Below are 21863 nucleotides of genomic sequence, written 5' to 3' on the forward strand. Positions count from 1 at the left end.
AAAAAAAATGAATGAAGGTGGACCTAAATGTCATACTTTACACAAATATTAACTCAAAATGAAGCATGGGCATAAATCTAAAACTTCAAAATGTAAAACGTTTAGAAAAAAATCATCAGGATCTAGTGTTAGTGGAAGAGTTCTAAAAGTGATCCATAAAATAAAAAAATAAACTGGACTACATCAAAACCAAAAAATTCTGCTCTGTGAAAGACTTAATTAAGGGAACAAAAGACAAGCTACAGGCTGGAGACAATATGTGTAATCCCCATATCTATGAAAGGACTCATATCTAGAATATATAAACAACCTTAAGAATCTGACAGTAAAAAAAAAAAAAATCAAATAAACTAACTGGACCACTCATAGGTTGCTGATGGAAATGTAAAGTGGTACAGCCATTCTGGCAAACATCAGTGCTCTCTTACAAAGATAAGACGTGTCCCACTGATGAAATGTGATGCCCCAGTAAATGTAGCCACTATGCCTATCTCCATTCTGAAGATGTGTCACTTCCTGTTTCAGCCTCAAATCAGCCACAGTGGCAGAAGCCCACAAAGTCAGAGGCGAAATTTGATAATGACCACTGCCCATTCTCTTCACTTGTCCCAAGAGGCCACTGGAAATAGTCCAAAGACCCATTGAGGGAGATGGACATTATTTCCCAGAAGTAAATACAGCTCAGCTTGTACTTTGGTACAACTAATCGACCTTACCACTTGCACAATCAGCTAGCAAAGGTTATGCAGCGTGTGAACATGATCATGGCAGAATCACCAGGCCTCATCACCATCTGCCTTTTAGGATATCTACTCAGTGCTGAATGTACAGGTTTGTTTCCTTTTTTAAAATACATTGAGTATGCTTGCCTTTTAGATATAGAAATATCTGATGCTGTCTTCTTCACTAAATTTTGATTACATGATTTGACAGCAATATTGAAGAGTCTAGCAGCCAGCATGCAGGTTGGTAAGTACTGGTTCTTTGTTAGCTAGGTTTTCTTCTTCATTTTTAGACGACGAGATCGGGCGCGTTCAGGGTGGTATGGCCGTAGACTTCTTCTTCATTTTTAAAACTAAACAGATCGACAATGCTTATGATGCATTTATGTTTAACAAACACTGTTCAGTTTATGATTTGGTCATGTAATTCCTGTTAGAAAACATTCATCTCCTTGGTTTAAAAAAACTAAAGTGGGAAAACAAAGAAATAGCAGAATACAGTGAAAAAATTAACCACATTATTTTTTGTTTGGACTTACCACTTTGAAATCAAAATAGGAAACAAAAGCACAATGGTCTTATTTACACAAAAAGTCTGATTTTAAGATACATGACATTTCAAGGTTTTAGAAGTATGTAATGAGGTATGTCTCTAATTTTGTAAATTATATATCTTCAATTTAAAGTTTTAGTTAAAGCATAAAGATTAACCTTTCATTAGCAAGCTGTTAGTTATCACCAAAACTTTTTATGGATTAGGAAAAAATCATTTTGTCTCTATGTAAAACATCTTGGAGTTGATATTTGGGGAAACACAATACTCAGTTGAGTTCCCTAGGGGAGAAAAGCAAGTCTAAGAATTGACATGAAGAGTAGGAAGTTAGCTAATGCAACATATATCACTTTGTTTTTTCACAACTGCGGTGACTTATATATTCCCCAGAGGAAGGCATATGGGGAAGAAATTATCCCATTTGGACAAACAGCATGTTCTCACAGGAAGCATTTATCACACTTACTTGTCAACCTTCTAGAATCAAATCTAGTAGTTGACAGTCCCAAGATCAGGGGTGCCAACCCTAAGCACCCCCAGAAAGCTGACTGGCCCTGTGGTTCCCACTCCAGACATGATGTCAGCTGTGAAATCAGACTGAAATGCTGAAATAATGATTAAAAAAATACAGAGGTTAAACTAGCAAAGTGAGTAAAGTCAAGGGATAAAGAAAATTTGTTGGAAAACTCACAAAGCAGGACATAAAGCAAGGTCATTAGACATATCTCATTAGTGTGACATCTGGGAGGACAAAGGATCCAAACCCTTTCTTCTATAGAAGTGGTGAGATGATCAAGGTAGAGGGCTTCCGCCCCCTTGAAGACTTCAGATGCTGGGGAAAGGATACATAAGAATAAAGATGAACCAGGCTTTTGGAGCAAGGGAAATAATGACTAGAGATAAACCTGAAGGGAAGTTAAATATATGATCCCCAGACAATATTAAGGAGAAAGGGAATGTGATTCTGCAGCCATTGTAGCCAGAGATAAGAAGCCCTTGAGGAGGGGGCCAGGGGAATTTTTCTAAGGATGGACAGTATTAATGCAGCCCTCTCTTCTGCTATTAAAACTCTCATTGGCTTCTAAAAGGAGTTTCTGTGAGTGATTTGCTGAGATGCTGCATTTTCATGGCTGCTGCCTTTAGGTATTATTGCAACAGTTTGGAATTTTGAAATTAAAACAGTTCTGTAAAACCAGTTTAGTTTTGTAAAGTGTATGCATCAAAGATATCCTTCATTCATTCAGATATTTCTGAGTTACAACTACGGTGCCAGGTACTGTGTCAGGGTATTAGGGGTATGGGGACAAACAAGACTCCCTCTTTGATCTAAAGCACCATGAGGCCAGGTGAGAAGTTTCAATATAATGTGATAAAATGTGCACCAGTTACCAAGGGATCATAGAGAAAAGAACATATTAAATGGGGACACACTTGATAGAAAATATTTTCATCTGGGTCTAAAGAGATGAGGTGTTCTGTCTCTTTAAATGTCTGATATGAGGGCATTTTATGCAAAGAGGATCACTCGTACAAAGACTCAGATCTGCAAGAACGTGAGGTATTTCAGGAGTTTTGTATGGTTCCATATGGAGTATGACAAGTGAGGCAGGTAAACTAGGCAGAGCTGGTCATCAGATAATGAAGGCGTTAACCTAAGGAGACTGGGCAATAAAATGCAATATGGAGGTACCAAAGTATAAACATAAGGAGTACGACTGATGGCTGATTTAGGATGCCCAGTCTGGCAACACTCTAATGAAATGATAGCTGGGGAGGGAGGCCGTACCCAGACTAGGAGAGAGCAGTCTTGAGACTATTGCAATTATCTACGGGAGACATAAAGGCTGGAACCTGAACAGTACCTGTACAAGAAAAGAGGGGAGTTTAAATGATATTAAGGAAGTAGAAGTGGTATGACTTAACCATCTGGGTATGGGAGGGGAAGTGGCTAGAGTCTTGGGCATTTTGTGTTTGATGTGATTATGGGCCATAGCATAATGTCTAGGAGAACTGGCTCTTTAGTCTGACTACCAGAGTCTGAATCCTGGGTCTGATGTTTTAGTATGTTTCCTTGGGCAAAGCCCTTAGCCTCTATGAATCTCAGTTTTCTTCATTTATAAAAATAAGATGATAGTGCCTATCTCGTGGGACTTTTGTGAGGATGAAGTGAGATAATGGATGCAAAGTTACTGAGCACAATGTCCAACACAGCAGAAGCATTACATATACATCAGCTATTACTGGCTACATTATGATAATCAGTTAGGGAGTTGGAAAGATAATCTGAAATTCAGGAGACATATCTGACTATAGATGAGTATTTGGAACTCAGTGTTCTGTAAACAGTAGTTACAGCCATGTGTGTGGGCATCTAGAGAGTGAGCATGGATACTGTGATGCCTAGTACAGTGCCTGGCAGTAGTGGTTATATGCTCAGTAAATTTTGTTAACAGGGTCAGGGCCGGACTAGGGTGTGGTAAGCAAGGCCTGTAGGGCATAAATATACTTGTACACCCCGAGAAGTGAGGACCTCTTAAATATTGTGCCCTACATGCCTTGTTTAGTTCACTCTTGTCCCAGCGCTGGCAAGTACGTATAAAGTGAAAAAGGAAAAAGCTGAGGCTGGAGCCTGGGAGAACCTTGGACTTCTAAGGGCCACGGAGAGGAACAGGAGTTAATCAATTCAAGTGCTGGATGGATAACAGGAGTTACAGCAAAGAGGGGAACCGGAATAGAGTGATTATTATAAAAAGAGTTTCCTAAAAAGGGAGAGATCAACAATTAGAAATTATTTAGAGCAGCCAGTAAATACACAAACTCAAAATTATTCTTTAGGTCATTTCGGATCGTGACAATAGTCATTTCATTATATAAATGTGATTAAGGAAGGAAAAGAGCTACACAAAAGTTATTAAAGAGCTAAAGAGAATTAAGACATTTAAAATGGAAGAAAGTAGGGCCAACATGAAAGGAGTAGGGAGAAAAAGAGATAACCAGCATATTGTCTCACTGATCCTGTCAACACCTGTGAGGTAGATATTCTTATTATACTACTGTTAAACCTATTTTACATTTGACAAAGTTAAGGTTCAGAGCTTACGTGACTTGTCCAAGGTCACAGGTCTAGAGGAGGCAGATACTTGATTCAAACCTATTTCTGCCTGATCTGATTTTAAAGTCTGTTTTTTCACTCAACCTCACTGTACAGTCAGTTCTTCCTGTGAGTTCCATAGCCACAGATTCAACTAATTGCAGATCAAAAATATTCAAGAAAAAAAATGGATGGTTGCATCTCTACTGAACGTGTACAGACTTTTTTATCTTTCATTATTCCCTAAACAATACAGCATAACAACTATTTACATAGCATTTACATTGTATTAGCTATTATGAGAAATCTAGAGATGATTTAAAGTATAAAGGAGGATGTGTTTAGATTATATGCAAATAGTAAGCCATTTTTATATCAGAGACATGAGCACCCACAGATCTTGATATTTGCAGGGGGTCTTGCCACCAATTTTCCATGGATACTGAGGAACGACTGTAAATGGATGCAGGTATGGATGCTATTTAGGAGTGTCCAGGGCCAAATAAATGAGTTGCTGAGCAGAGAGGTGGGTGGAGGCTGTGGGGCATCAATATCTGGTGGCATTCATCTGCAGTTTGGTGATTTTTTCCTTCATAGTCCTCGGCTGTCTGGGAAGAGAAGGGTGAAGGCAGATGGCTGCTCAGATTTAGGGTCTAGGATTGCAGGATAGGCACAGCATTGCAAAGAAGTGAAGGAAACTGAGAAATTTGGCAAATGAAGAGATGAAGAGAGGCCTGGCCTGGTGGCTCACACCTGTAATCCCTGCACTTTGAGAGGCCCAGGCAGGCAGATCACTTGAGGTCAGGAGTTTGACACCAGCCTGGCCAACATAGTGAAATGGTGAAACCCTGTCTCTACTGAAAATACAAAAATTAGCTGGGCATGGTGGCGGGCACCTGTAATCCCAGCTACTCGGGAGGCTGAGGCAGGAGAATAGCTTGAATCTGGGAGATGGAGGTTGCAGTGAGCTGAGATCGCACCACTGCACTCCAGCCTGGGCGACAGAGCAAGACTCTGTCTCAAAAAAAAAAAAAAAAAAAAAAAAGTTGAAGAGAAAAAGTCTAGGCTAAATCCAAAGACAAAAAGTGAGCCCAAAAGGAACTTGAAGAGCAGGGAAAAGCAGGGATGTCAAGGGACTAGAACACTCCATAGAGTGAACAGCTGCAATGAAAATAAGGGAAGAAAGTTTAGTTCATCTCCGTTGCTTTCCTTTCCTTTTTACTTTCCTTTCTCTTCCTTTTTGGAGTTAATCAGGAAGTAGTCCCAAATACCCTGGAAAGTTCATCTTATAAGCCCTTGGTCCTCTTGAGATGGCATCAGATATATTGCTAGACCCTTGAAGAAAGGAACAACTCCAGCAACTTCTTGAGTCCCTGTTATTAATTTTATACATACACACACATATATGTATACACATGAAAACACACAAACACATGTGTGTATACAGCCATGCATTCCTTAACAATGAGGATATATTCTGAGAAATGTGTCATTAAGCAATTTCATCATTGTGCGAACATAATAGAGTGTACTTGCCTAAACCTAAATGGTATAGCGTACTACATACCCAGGTTATATTTATGTGGCCTATTGCTCCTAGGCTCCTAGGATGCAAACCTGTACAGAATGTGACTGTACTGAACACTGTAGGCAATGGCAACAGTGGTATTTGTGGATCTAAACATAGAAAAGGCACAGTGAAAATACAGTATAATAACCTTATGGGACCACTGTCATATAATGTCGTCATTGACCAAATGTCATTATGCAACAAATGATTATCATATATATATGATATATATGATATATATGTGTATATATACATGTATACATGTATATATATTTATGTCATTATGCAACAAATGATTATCATATATATGATATATATGTGTGTATATATGTATACATGTATATGTACACGTATACCTGTATATATACACATGTACACACGTGTGTGTATATATATACACACACACATACATATACAGAGAGAGAGAGAGAGAAAGAGAGACAGAGGAGAGAGGAAGGAGGGAGGGAAGGAGAAAGATAATTCAGATAGAGACATCAATCCTAAAGGGTTCAGGAGTGTCTCTACAGACTAGGTAGATGTAGCTTAAAAAAACACACCCTGAATTCTAGAGAGATGTTCAGATCACTGCAATTCCTATTATAACCTTATGGGACCACTGTCATATAATGTCATCATTGACCAAATGTCATTATGCAACAAATGATTATCATATATATATGAGATATGATATATATATGTGTGTGTATATATATATATACACACACATATACAGAGAGAGAGAGAAAGAGAGAGGAGAGAGGAAGGAGGGAGGGAAGGAGAAAGATAATTCAGATAGAGACATCAGTCCTCCAGAGTTCAGGAGTGTCTCTACAGACTAGGTAGATGTAGCTTAAAAAAACCACATCCTGAATTCTGGAGAGATGTTCAGATCACTGCAATTCCTATAACACTTGTCAACCAACAGTGCTGTTGATCTGAAATTGCTTTATCAAATTAATGCAGTGGTTTTTCTTTAACATCTAGTGACAGACATTGGGGTCACATTTGCAGCTGGACCATAATTAGGCTTCTGTTCTTCAGGAGACATTTGTTCAAAGTCATTTGGGCAACCATATTCTGAAAACAGCCCAGCCAGGGTGATGGATCACTTTGCAAGGATCCGCAATGAGCTATTTTCAAGTGATGACAAAGTGTGAAGTTAACTGCTCATTTGAGAACTTTCTTTTTCATCCAAAGTAAATTCAAATACGATTAGAAATCTGACCTTTTATTACTGGAGCTCTCCTGACTAAAAGTAAAATTGAATTTTAATTCCTAAATCTCCATGTGTATACAGTACTGTGGGAACATCACAGATTTTGGCTCTATGCCCTAAAGAGAAATTGGCTTTGGGATTATTTGTATTAAAAACAAAGTCTTTCTTAAGAGATGTAAAATTTTCATGATGTTTTCTTTTTTGCTAACACTAAAGAATTATTCTTTTACATTTCAGTTTTTCTTGATCATGAAAATGCCAACAAAATTCTGAATCGGCCAAAGAGGTATAATTCAGGTAAATTGGAAGAGTTTGTTCGAGGGAACCTTGAGAGAGAATGTATGGAAGAAAAGTGTAATTTTGAAGAAGCACGAGAAGTTTTTGAAAACACTGAAAAAACAGTGAGTATTTCCACATAATACCCTTCAGATGCAGAGCATAGAATAGAAAATCTTTAAAAAGACACTTCTCTTTAAAATTTTAAAGCATCCATATATATTTACGTATTATAAATGTTATAAAAGATAGGGAATCAATATCAAAAGACTTTCAATATTACCATTAATTTGTCTTCTTTTATTCTTTATAGACTGAATTTTGGAAGCAGTATGTTGGTAAGCAATTCATTTTATCCTCTAGCTAGTATATGAAACATTTGAGAATTATGTGGGTTTTTTCTCTGCATAAATAGACAATATATTAAACTTTGTCAAAAGGACCCAGAAAGATCAGTCCAACCCTCTAACCCAAATTGAATGGTGATATACTACAGGGTTATGCCAGTGTGGGAACTATTGCTGGTAAATAAGTTTAATCCTCCCTATGTCTTCACAAAGAACATTGTTCCACCCCAGGAAGGTGGAAGGAAGAGACTGAAATGATTGTGTCTTAGGACCTGATGAAAGTTTGCATTCCTCAGTAAAATCAGAGAATGCTGATTGACTTAAATGTTTATAGCTTCAAAGTCCTCCTCATTATCATGGCCTCCAAACCCCTCCATGATTGTCCTTCCCCACCCTCCCCATTACCCTTTTTGCCTCCTCTGCTACTTCTCTCCTCACACACTGGGCTCCAGCCACCCTGACCTTCCTGCCACTTCTTGCACACTCTAGGAATGCTCCCACTTTAGAGGCTTTATCTGGCTGTTTCTCTTATCTGGCTGTTCCCAACTTCTTGTGGGCTGGCTCCCTCACCTCCTTCAGGTCTTTGCCCAAATGTTACCATCTTAATGAGGCCTACCTTCACCATCTATTAATACTTCAACCTGCCCCAGTAGCCTTACCACTCTAGACACCTGTACGGTACCCCACTTTATTTTTTAACAGAGCTTTTCACCATCTAATGTATCATATAATTTCTTATTCATACTATTTATCATTTATTTTTTCCTACTCCACCAAAATGCAAGTTTCATGTTGGCAGGGATATTCAATTGTTTTGTTTATTGATATATTCCTAGCACCTAGAACAGTATCTGGAAAAGAAGTACTCAGTAAATATTTATCAAACGAATTGACCAAAAGAAGGAAAACTCAAAACTTTAATGACAACTAATTTTAAAACTACAATAACTTAAAATTCAGCAGTAGGATTTTGAGGGAGGGTGAGTTTCAAAGATTGACTTCCCTAGGACTATCTGCATAAATAAAAAGAAATTAATCCAGATATCAAATTCACCAACTTCCATCAATTGGAAATTCAATTCTATTTCCTACAGTTTATGTTCTGGAGACACTACTGGACACTCTTTTACTCTGGTAACTCATAATTCCTCCACTTTTGTTTTTAAATCATGAGAGAAAAATAGTTGACTCTGTTACATTGTTTTATCTAACTATTCTTGATCTTAGAAATGAATACTACCATGCCAACTTCTACTGAGGTGCCCCCTAAAGTTAGTCCAAATAGGTCTTTGTAATCTCCATTCCTGCAGAATTTAGAACTTTGAATCACATGATTTATTTCTAAAAGTAAATCCATGACTATTTTCCCCACCAAAAAATTCCTGACTATTAAACTCCTACAATCCCCTTCATTGCTCACTCCTCACCCCCAGGATTGTATTTTAAAGTTGGGCCCTTGCCTTTTGGGTCACATAGGTATGCTGTTTGCTATACCACAAGTATAGCTATCTGGAAAACATGGAGGGCATTATTCTTTCACTACTGCTTCGTCAACCAAAAAATAGAACAACAAAAACAAGAACAAAAAAGAAACAAACTCCCTGCCTCTTTTCGCTTGCAGTTGAGATTCCTAACCACTATAAAATTAGCCCATGTTTCTTCTCGCACATAGTAGAAACCCAGGCTCCTCACTACTGTGCTATTCTGTACAATCAACTCACCACATAAAGAGCCTGGTTGAAGAAGAATGATTGTAGAACCACATTACTAGCATCTGTCAAGGACTTTCCAGTTTACAAAAGGCCTATCACATTTAACCCTCACACCATCCTTGTGACCAAAGCATTATTAACTCCATTTTACAGGAGAGTAAATTGAAGCTTAGGGAAGTTAAAAGAACTGCCAAAGGTCACCTAGTTGGAAAGTCATGAAGTCCAGAAGAGAAGCCAAATTCTCTACTGCTCAACCCCTTGTTTTCACTATTACACCTCATGGACTTCAAATCTAAATGCAGTTACTCATTAAACAGGAACCTGGTAGTCTTAAACAGGAATCTCTCACTTGGTAAGGTCTTGTCTCTTGTTGTATTTGACCCCAACTGTCTATGGCTTTGCCTGAACCCAAAGTACACACAGACAAGAACCCAAAGGAGAACCAAATGTGGGATAAAATGACACTCATTTTAACGACATGTCTCGGAAAATGAGTTCCTGTGTAGCTGGCTGAAAGCCCAGACCCTTTCAGTAAAACATCCTGAATAATTCACATTTGTTGGTCTATAATATAACGGGCAAATGTAGCTCATTTTTAGGCCAGTTCTGAACATCAATAATAATAAACCAGATAACAGATTTTGTTTTCATAGAATTGGAACAAATTGGAGTATCTGTGCAAAAGCATATCAGATCTAGGGGCAAAGGGGACAAGGTCTAATTTTTACAGCAAGCAAATTTTCCAGGGAGGGACTATTTATGATAAAGGGATATTAGTCTCTTAGTCAACAGAACCTGGATACACACTTCTGACAGAGAAGAGGGAGAACAGGCAGGAATCTACACACCACATATCAAGGAGATTTGCTCTAAAATATGACTGATAAGTAGAAATTTCTCAGTTTCCCCCTTTTCCCTCATTCTTTGATTCTTATTGTTATCTTTATCTCTTACTCCTTTGTTTCTCATATATTGAGTCTTAGAGATCAAGCTCCCATTTTTTTCTTCAGGGATATTTTTCTAGTTCAAAGTGCCTACCACCTCCCTTCTGGTTCTATTCATCATTCTTTCCCGAAGCTCCTTTAGAAGTGTGGATTAAGGCAGAGCACTAAGAAACCAGACTTAAAGGTTCCCTTCTCATCCTGACTTTTCTCCTTTCGCCTATTCCTTCCTCCTGTTTTCTTACCATCAGTGTCTTCAAAGACTTTCAAGTACACAGTAAATGTAGAAACTTCAAGAAAGGCAGAATGAAAACATAACCAATGCATACATCAATAAAGCACACTGTGGAATCTTTTCAAATTCTGTGTATCGAATGCTGTCTCTCACATTACCTAGACCATTTGAAACCTAATTTACAGAACACAGACTACCTTTAAGCAGTAACAGATGCTTCTGGCATCTTTTCTATTGTCTTGAACCATTACTGCATATGATACATCAAAGTTAAGTGACAATACAAGAAAGCAGATTCATTGGCTCCATGCCTAGGCTGTCAGTTCCTAAAGTGGAAACACCATATATTATCTAGCTCAGTTTGCTCTACAAGGCCTGCAATAGAGCCTTGTGTGACATAGAGATAATATTTGTTGAAGCAATTAAATTTGACTTGGAATTAACTCTGCCATCATTCTATAAGGAAAGATTGAAAATCCTCACCCTGTTCTGATATAGTACATTTCTATACAAAAACGTCCTTCTCCATCTTCCCTTGCATTGCATAAACTATGTACATGCCTTCCTCAGGGCACTTTCCTAGGACAGTGTCAGCCTAAGGATCTTTGTTTGGGTGGCTTTTAGAAACTCAGGAAGACAGGAGCATCATATGCCTATAGGCAGCTGGCTTCCAGGTCAGTAGTTTTGCTCTGACCCTAAAATCAGACTCCCATCCCAATGGGTATCTACAGGGGAGGACTGGGCATTCTAAGCAGTTTATGTGCCAATTCAATTTCTTAACCTATCTCAAAGATGGAGATCAGTGTGAGTCCAATCCATGTTTAAATGGTGGCAGTTGCAAGGATGGCATTAATTCCTATGAATGTTGGTGTCCATTTGGATTTGAAGGAAAGAACTGTGAATTAGGTAAGTAACTATTTTTTGACTACTCATGGTTCAAAGTTTCCCTCTGAAACAAGTTGAAACTGGAAAATGCAATATTCGTGTATCATAATTTTTCTTAAAAACGTACTTTCAACGCTCATAAACATTTCATTTGTAGTTATGGTTTTCAGGATATGAGTTGGAGAAGCTATATTAAAATCAGTAACAATATTTGGTAACTAATATTAAGTGATAATGTTGTTCCACTCACTTATTAATCCTTAATACAATTATATGTGGTTAGTGTTATCATTATCCCCATTCTATGCAGATGAGAAAACTGCAACTCCAACAGCCAAAAGTTACAGAGGCATAAATGGTTTAGACAGGACTTAAACTTCAGTGTGACCAAAACCCATGCTTCTAACTACTAGATTTAAAACTCAGAGAAAACTGAACCCAGAAAATTGAAATCATGACTAAATTGCTATCAACGTAGGTAGTGAAAGTCAATTAAGTGCAGAACTGGAGTATGACTGGCCAATTATCCCATATAATAGGAATTCTCCACATGTACAAACCACTTCATATGCTAAATTTATTGACAAAATTCAAAGCTCATTCCTGAATTTGACTATATTGATTACATCAAAAGTGTTACATAGCAACCTTAGAATCCTTGTGTACCTTTTCTTCTCAAAGCCTAGACTGTTTCATTTTCCGAGGTTTCAGTAATTGCAGCAGTAAACTCCAGTGTCCTTTACCCACTTGTTTATTACCTCCAGATGCAATATTACGGGTACTGTGATTGTGAAATGCACACAGTGCTAATGAGGAATTCACTTTCTACTCTGATACTCCAGAAGAATAGAGATGCAATCCTAAGGAAGAATTCAACACCACAGGCTACATGACTAAGGATAAAGAGTAGAAAATTAGCAGGACTCTATTAAGGCATTATAGCAATCCACCTGATAGATGAAAAAGGCATGAAATGAAATGAAATGTAGCAGCTACACTTGTCCTATTGAGATAGGAAAAAAGTCACCTGTAATGTTGTTCAGAAATCCTTTCAGTACTAAAAAGAAATTCATTGACCATCTTCCTTTGGGCTCGAAAATTTCTTAGAAGGTAAGAAAAGGAAAAGGTGACAGGGCAAAGACATTTGAAAAGAAAGAAAAGACTGAATGAACTTGCACACCTGGCTTGGACTCCCATTCCCTTAGGTTTCCATTGTAGGGACAAACTAATGCCTGGGTTACCTTTCTTGAGAGTGTGTTGATTGATTCAACATCTCTGAAGTGCTACTTTCATCCGAAAGGTTATAATTTGAAATTCAGATTTACCTGGATAAATTTGATCTTGCTATTGTGGAAACCTCTAGAAATCCTTGGAGTAGTTACTCATTATCAGCTTAAATAACATAACCGTTGGAGCTGAGGGAATGAGTAACTCAATTAGTCTCAGTTACAACTGAAGGGCACATTGTGGTAAACTATAATTGAAAACATAAATATCTTTACCTAGTTTAAAAATAAAGATGCTTTAAAAGGAGGAAGGGAATAACCCTGAGGAATGTAAATAGAAGCACAAAACTTTTACAACAGAGTTTACTACATGTGTGGCTATGTTCCACACAGCAAAAATGCTAAGTCTACAACTGACACAACTTGGATACTCTCATGTTCCCACATTTTGGTTTGGTCAGGGCTGTGCAGCTGTACTGCAGCCATCATCACTCCTGGCCTCTAAGGTATATTGATCTGATCCACCAATCTGATCAAGTTTTAGAAAAATATTTCCAGCGCAGTTAGCTCACAAACAAAATGAGAATTCCCACAAATTGTTCTTTATCTCAGACAATAGAGGAAAGCAACAGCAAAAGCATAAACAAATTACCATTTCAGTTTGTTGCTTCCAATTAAAGACTAATTTCAACAGCTACTAGATAGCAGAGTTTATGGGGGCATCTCGGCCCCAAGTCTTTTGTCATATGTGGTCTTGAAAAAAGGAAAGGAGATTTTCATCAATAAGTTTTTTTTGTTATCTTTTTCCCTTGTTCATCAGGCCCTTCACTGCGAGAGAGAGAGAGAGGTGTAAACATTCAGGGCATGCTTTCTAGTTAAAGAATATTAATTGGCTATTGGGTCCCTTAGGTTAGAAAAAAGACCTCTGTTTGATGTTCCCAGCTGTACATCAAATCCAAATATCTCTCAGATAAATGAAGGTCTGTAAGAATTTGGTCATTCCTGTCTCTTCTAAAGAGTAACAGAGGCATTTTCCCAGAATAAAGCAGAATGGAAAGAAAAACATCACAAGCATGTAAACACTTTTTTCAATTTTCCAGCATGTCACAGACACTACTGTCTTATTTACTACATATTTCTGAGGAGTGAAAAAAGGAACTATGTTGAGTTTAGCTGAAGCACAGCATATTTTGTGGTAAACTTGTTAAATAAAACATCTTTTGTCCAAGCTTTGGTTGTCATACCAGTGGATATATCAGGAAATATAAAGGCAGAATAAAATAAAGCAGAACATACTAACATTTGTAGTAGGCATGAAGAGAATTAGAAAGTGTTTGTGTTAACATGGAGGGAGAAAAACAGATGCTTTGAGATGTTCTTCAAAAGATATTCTAGGCACTGAGACTCCCTTCAGGACCAGAGAGAGTCCATACCTACCACAGTACCTGACATATAAATGCTCAGTAATTGATAAATGAGTCCCATTCTAACTGTTCCTTAGGCCCTGCTCTATGGAACTCTCCCCTGGAATTCCTTGTGCCATTATTTTATTTCTGGAATCTTCAGCCTTTTAGCTGAGGGCAAAAGATTGCTGATTAGGAAGCAATATTTCCCACCTCCTGCACAAAACAAGCCAAAGATCAACGGCAGCAGCAACGTACTGGGCCCTAAAGGGCAATGACAAATATGGATAATGATACAGAGTTCTGGTTACTTCTTGGCCAATGACACAGAATCACAATCGAGAAAACACGGAGTTTATTCATTCCCATTGTGCATGCCCTGGACAAACCGAGCTGCACCTTTCATAATTTATCACAATCTCATATTGACGGAACACTTTCTACAGGTAATGTTTGATTTGGCTGAACACTTTAGCATTGCTTCGTAGCAACAAAACGATAGCTGGTAACAAAAAAAGATCCAGGGATATTACCACTGTTAGTAAGGAGAAAGGCCTTTAAATCAATTAATTAATTAATTAATTAATTGGACCAAGTGCCGTCTTTTTGGATCATGCCCTTAGTGGATTATTGGTAGCAAAGGTTAAAGCTGAAGCTGGTTCCTTTGTCCCCCACTGGCAACAGTTGATTTGCCTCCCTTTATTTCCTGAAGTATCAGTAAGGACTAAGCTAATTATTACATTTGGCGATGCTAGCGTATGTAAAATAGAGTTTAAAAGTTTAGATTCGTCGCTCAAAAATTCATATTCTCCAAAACCATACAGTCACTCTGTTAGCCTGTGTTCCCCCAGAAAAAAAAAGTCACAAGCTTATAACATGTGCAATCCCAGGGGGCAAGAGAAAGGAACTGAAGAGTGAGGCAGAAAGGAAAAGAAAGCCAATAAGAGGATGAGTTATCAAACTACTCGTATCTAACTGCAATTGATTGCTTAACTTCCTGGGACTGTCTCCAATAAGTCAAATTGGTCTCAGGTTACTCCACCTCAGTGGGAAGAAGAGGTGAAAGAATTTGTATCCGTCTCTCATTGGTTAGAAGTTCGACTTATGGGGAATTAACTCCCTCACATTTCTTAGTTGGATATGCTTGGGTACCGAAAGGGTCATATGGCATCCATGCCTCAGCATTAACAGGGAAGCTTCAAGGCAAAAGACACCCAGTGCAGCTGTGAGCCAAGGCAATTCAAGGATACAGCCATAGGAGGTCGGTTGAAATCCACCCAGAGCTAATCACCACCATGCTGGAAAAAGACACAGGTGAAGCTGAGAAGAATGAGGGTGGTGCATAGGAGGTATCTAATGCAGTCACTCATTTTCAAACTTTCCATATGATTGCACTGACCACGGAGGATTTCTATTGAAAGTTTTACTGTTGTCAAACATGTACATAAGGGGAAAGGTGTCTTACATTGTTTATATTCCTGTGCTGCTCTAGAAACAGAAATAGGCTCAAGAGCAGAGCCCATTTTTCTTAATTCAGCAGGTCTAAGCTAACAAGTCCTGAAACATGCTACTTCCTGTTATTGGTATTGCATAGGAGAAACAAAGGGAAAGCACAGTAATTAGAAAATACAAAACAAGATGGCAGGAATAAGCCAAATATATCAGGACACACAATTATTGTGAATTGGGGTTAAACTAATCTATTAATAATGACAGCTTTCAGTTTGGAGTTAAAACTTTAATTGTATACTGTTAAGAAAAGTGATACCTAAACTAAAATTACACTGGAAGGCTAAAATGAAGGGATGTGAAAAGAACTATCAGGTAAAAACTAACAAAAAGAAACTAGGAAAGCAATCTTAATATCAGACAAAATAGAATCCAAGAGGAAAATCATTTCAAAAGACAAGATATATTTTTTATTAATAAGGGGAATTGCATAGGAGAGTAAAGAAAATGTGGACCACTGGAATGCTTAGCACTAATGACATATTGGTCTTTGGTCTTCAGTTACCGTACAGGACCCTATTTCATTCTCTTATGTTTGATATGTAACCACCTCAGGCAGCTTCAAGTTGCTTTTTGGCCCTAATGGACTTCCTAACGCTATAATTTCTTTTTTCAAAAATGTTTTATTTTAGGTTTAGGGGTACATGTGAAGGTTACATAGATAAACATGTGTCACAGGGGTTTGTTGTACATATTATTACATGACGCAGATATTAAGCTCAGTACCCAACAGTGATCTTTTCTGCTCCTCTCCCTCATCCCACTCTCACCTGTCAAGTAGACCCCAGTATCTGTTGTTTCCTTCTTTGTGTTTGTAAGTTCTTATCACTTAGCTCCCACTTACAAGTGAGAACATGGAGTATTTGATTTTTGTTCCTATGCTAGTTTGCTAAGGATGATAGCCTCCAGGTCCATTCATATTCCCACAAAACACATAATCTCGTTCTTTTCTATGGCTGCATAGTATTCCATGGTATATATGAACCACATTTTCTTTATCCAGTCTGCCATTGATGGGCATTTAGGTTGACTCCATGTCTGCTATTCTAACACTGTAATTTCTAAAGACTTCCAGGTTTTACTTTTATAGGTAACCGGTTAAACAGTCTAGCTCGGGACGCCAAGCAATTTCTAGAATAACTAAGCAATAGAAATTACACTTCAATTCAGAAAGGCAGTATCTACATGAGATTATGGAATTGCTGTTGCTTTTTGTGTTCACTAAAAAAAATAGTAAAACTGTAACTTTCAGAAAAAATGCTTGTACATATAGAAAACCCAAAGCATCTAAACAATTAAAATAAACAAATAAGTATAGAAAGGTTACTGGATACAGAGTCAACATACAAATATCAATTGCATGTCTATATACCAGCAATGATTCCAAAATGATTTTATAATGGCATTAAAAATTAGATGCTTAGTAATAAATGTGAGAAAGATGTGCAAGAACTCTACATAAAAAATGAGACACTATTGAGAAAAATTAAGGCAAACCTAAATAAATGAATGAATAGGCAATGTTCATCAATTAAAGGATACAATATAGTAAACATATCAAATATTTACTAATGGATTCAATGCAATACCAAAGTGCCCAGCAGGCTTTTTTTGGTGGGGGGAGGTCGGGCAGGATTCATAAGCTAATTCTAAAATGCATACAGAAATGCAAAGACCCAAGTATAGCCAAGACAGTTTTGAGGAAGAATAAACTTGTACTACTTATACTACTAGATGTCAAGACTTATTATCAAGTTACATTTATTAAGACAGTGTGCTACTGACACAAGGATAGACAAATAGATGAGTGAAATACAATAGAGTGCTGAGAAGCACACCTGTACTTATACAGAGGCTTGATTTATGATAGAGGTGCCAGTGCAGCAGAGAAGGGAATTGCTGCTTTTCAATAAAAAGTGATAGGTCAATTAGATATTCATATGGCATGAAGTATAAAACAATAACATTCTATATTCATAACTTGCAGAAAGTAAAAGTTTCTTAAAATACAAAAAGTGATCACCATAAAGGAAAAGATTGATAAACTGGACTACATTAAAACTAAGAACTCCTGTTCAGCAAAAGACACTACTTCGACTGAAAAGACCAGTCACAGACTGAGACAAGATATCTGCAATACAGATACCTAATAACTGAACCTCATACAGTGATGGTGGGAACTTAAGTTCGTACAATCATTTTAGAAAATTGCTTGGCAGTATCTACTAGATCTGAACATCTGATCCAGTAATTTCACTCATAATTATAAGTCAGTAAAAAGGCATGTTATGTCACCAAGAGATATATACAAGAATGTTCATTACACTATTATACATAACAGCCAAAAACTGGAAACAAACCAAATATCCATTAACAGTAGAATGAATAAATAAAAGCTGTAATAGTAATACAGTGGAATACTACACAGCAATGTATACTGCTATACAAAACATGGATTAATCTCATAGACAAAATGTTAAATGAAAGACGCAGACGAGTACATATTGTGAACTGTTTATAGTTCAAGAGCTGGCAAGAACTGTTTACTGTGTTAGAAGTCCAGGTAATAGTAACCTATAAAAAGAAAAAAGGGTGGAATGATTGGGAGGGGGCATCTTCTGGGGTATTGATAATGTGCTATGTATTGGTCAGTTTAGTGTTTAAACAGGCTCATTTACTTTGTGAAAACTTATACTAAAATTCTGTGTATTTTTTGAATATATGTTATACATTAATAAATAGGGTTTTTAAACCTGTAGTCCATGATTTAGTGAAAGTAGAATATCCAAACAGTTCATTTTAAACCAGTCCATTATAGTGCTACCACCATTTTTATGCCTTATTGAGAAGTTTATTTTACCTTTCTTTCCACTCTTAGTTCAAGGCTCCAAAATTTCTCTCCCCAATGTACACTGGGGGCAACATGAATGCCCCCAACGTATATTTGATCCACACATGAGTCAATATTTCCATGTACTTTTTAGAAATGCATGTTAAATTATGCTGTTACTGTCTATTTTGCTTCTTTTAGATGTAACATGTAACATTAAGAATGGCAGATGCAAGCAGTTTTGTAAAAATACTGCTGATAACAAGGTGGTTTGCTCCTGTACCGAGGGATATCGACTTGCAGAAAACCAGAAGTCCTGTGAACCAGCAGGTCATAATCCAAATAAGATTTTTTAAAGAAAATCTGTATCTGAACCTTCAACATTTTAACAAACCTACATAATTTTAATTCCTACTTGAATCTGCTTCCTTTTGAAATCACAGAAAAGATCAGTAGCTTGAATTAGACCAATTAATTTTCTAGATTGCATCATATTTTAAACTATGTAATCATCTACAACCTGAATTCTTTTCTGTGTCCAACTTGTCCAATTTTTTCTCTAACATTTATATCACAAAGCAATTAATTTGTGTGATTTCTGCATATATATTTGTAATTCATCAAGTCAAATCAATGTAGTAATACTATATCATAAAATATATACAAATAATTGAGTGATAGGCTTCCAGTACAAGGACGGTAAGTTTGAAGCATGATTCCATCTGGGCTGGCTAGTTTACTCTGAGAAAGTTATTTTTTATTGTTGGGTCTGAAGCTGAGTTTACACACTTGGTGTCAGAATGATTCTGGCAATGAACTGTTTTAAGTTCTGCTAGGCTGGTCAGCACAATCTATATGGCTGTGAACAAAGCAATGTTTCCCAGTCATATCAACCATGCCCCCATTTTAACAGCTGATTAGTGTATTCAGAGCATCTCCACTCCATGTTCGTATAGCTCTTATCTAAAGATGAAAGCAGTAGACACTTTTACTTTTTGAAAAATTTAGGCTCTTCAGGGTCAATTATATTTGATAAATGAGGGGCTTTTTTTTTGAAGCAAACGAGATATAATTTCTTTTGCATTTCTAAAGCCTAATATCTTATTAAATTGGTACATTAAATTGTGCACCATTTCTCTGTAACTGGTTCCAGTACCTATCTCAGCACTATACCAGGCAGAGGAAACTAAAGAAAGAACCAGTGCCAAGACCAGCTTGGTCGGGGAGACCCTAACCCAGTGGCACTAGAGGAATTAAAGACACACACACAGAAACAGAGTATGGAGTGGGAAATCAGGGGTCTCACAGCCTTCAGAGCTGCGAGCCCCGAACAGAGATTTACCCGCATATTTATTGACAGCAAGTTGGTCATAAGACTTACTAAAACTATTCCTTATGGGAAATAAAGGGATGGGCCGAAATAAAGAGATGGGTCTGGCTAGTTAACTGCAGCAGAAACATGTCTTTAAGGCACAGATCACTCATGCTATTGTTTGTGGTTTAAGAACACCTTTAAGTAGTTTTCTGCCCTGGCTGGGCCAGGTGTTCCTTGCTGTCATTCTGGTAAACCCACAACCTTCCAGCGACGGCGTCAAGGCCATCACGAGCATGTCACAGTGCTGCAGAGATTTTGTTTATGGCCAGTTTTGGGGCCAGTTTATGGCCAGATTTGGAGGCTTATTCCCAACAAACCAGAAGGCAGGAATATATATCCTGCAACTAAAATGGAGAATCTCTAAGGCTTACGGGGCCTGCCCACTTGTCCTTCTGCCTGGTTCTTCACATATGCTGTCTCAAAGCTAGTCTACCTTGAGAGGAGCATGAATATGTGTGTGGGTGTGTGTCTGTGTGTGTATTTTAACCTTAAAAACCTAACTTCCAGTATAGACAGATGGCATAGTAGCTAAACCCTTACAAGCTCTTCTAAGCTATAAAAGAGAAACAGAATTGAGAACCACCTCCAACTATTAAGTGTTATATTTGAATATAGCCTTAGCTTTAGCAGAACAAGTAGGCCAAACTTAAAATAAGCTTTTCTGCCTTTTCAACGATAATGGTCCCTTTTCTGTAGCCATTGTTGATCGTGTACATTTATACATAAGTGTTTTGAACTAATTTCCTGGTTTCTCAACCACTTGCTGTCTTCAGGATACTTTGTCGCTGCTGGTTGCTATAGAAATGTCTGTTACAAGGAATGTGGCTTGAAGGAAAGTGAGAAATGAAAATGAAATCTGAAGTGACTTTGTTTGACTACAAATTCCCATTCTGGTAGTCCCCAGTGTATCAATACATTATTTTTCTTCAGAAAATAAACGAACCCAAGGAAAAATGGTGGGCAAGTCCTGGTGAATATGACTGTGATAATTATATTAGCAATCTCTTTGGCTAATATTTGAAACCCAGGTAATTGAATCACAATGATCTCTCCCCAGAAAATACGTAAAATGCACCTTGGAATCTAGAAGGCATTTTAGTCTGCAAAAGAACCCTTCTTAATGATAAGCAGCAGAAGTCCCATTTACCAAATTGGAAAGTTAAAGTTACAAAGCATCAATCATCAGACTTCCATTCAGGGATGGCAACTGGGAGTAAGACTTTTTAGTAAAGAAACTAAACAGAAAGTCATTAGACTCTGTGAAAGTCTTACCAAATTTGATTCTGGAACACCTATTCTATTTCCGTAAAGATGATGAATTCCAGAGCCAAGTGTTCTTTTCATGAAGGATTTGAAAACTGTCCATGAAAATAATGCAATCAACCTTTTAGCTTGAGATTCTATTCACTGATTAGATTTTTTCAAATACTGATAGGCCTGCTTCTCAGAAGTGACAAGGATGAGCCTCAATCTCAATTTTTGTAATACATGTTCCATTTGCCAATGAGAAATATCAGATTACTAATTTTTCTTCTGTTTTTCTAGTGCCATTTCCATGTGGAAGAGTTTCTGTTTCACAAACTTCTAAGTTCACCCGTGCTGAGACTGTTTTTCCTGATGTGGAATATGTAAATTCTACTGAAGCTGAAACCATTTTGGATAACATCACTCAAAGCACCCAATCATTTAATGACTTCACTCGGGTTGTTGGTGGAGAAGATGCCAAACCAGGTCAATTCCCTTGGCAGGTACTTTATACTGATGGTGTGTCAAAACTGGAACTCAGCTGGCAAGACACAGGCCAAGTGGGAGACTGAGATTATTTTACTAGACAGCCCTATTGGGATGTGAGAAGTATTTAGGCAAGTTTCAGCACTAACCAATGTGAGAAAGCCTCCAGAGATGAGCAGCTTGTGAAAGAGAGGCCCAAATCAGCTACTATACAGGTCAGGAAGAATTTGGCATTAAGGAA

The 21863-nt window shown here is 37.6% G+C and overlaps 1 protein-coding gene across 1 annotated transcript in view; it reads left to right on the plus strand.

The window, feature by feature from the left end:
• Window positions 1-723: 723 nt before the first annotated feature.
• Window positions 724-21863, plus strand: part of F9 (coagulation factor IX) — a 33014-nt gene continuing 11874 nt past the window's right edge. The window contains exons 1-6 of the mRNA XM_010388741.2: window positions 724-831; window positions 7390-7553; window positions 7742-7766; window positions 11456-11569; window positions 18718-18846; window positions 21437-21639. Of these exons, the coding sequence (XP_010387043.1) occupies window positions 744-831; window positions 7390-7553; window positions 7742-7766; window positions 11456-11569; window positions 18718-18846; window positions 21437-21639 (723 nt within the window). The 5' untranslated portion in view covers window positions 724-743. The remainder of the gene's footprint in view (window positions 832-7389; window positions 7554-7741; window positions 7767-11455; window positions 11570-18717; window positions 18847-21436; window positions 21640-21863) is intronic.

Source organism: Rhinopithecus roxellana, chromosome 7 (genome assembly GCF_007565055.1).
Source record: "Rhinopithecus roxellana isolate Shanxi Qingling chromosome 7, ASM756505v1, whole genome shotgun sequence".
In the NCBI taxonomy this organism is placed as follows: Eukaryota; Metazoa; Chordata; class Mammalia; order Primates; family Cercopithecidae; genus Rhinopithecus; species Rhinopithecus roxellana.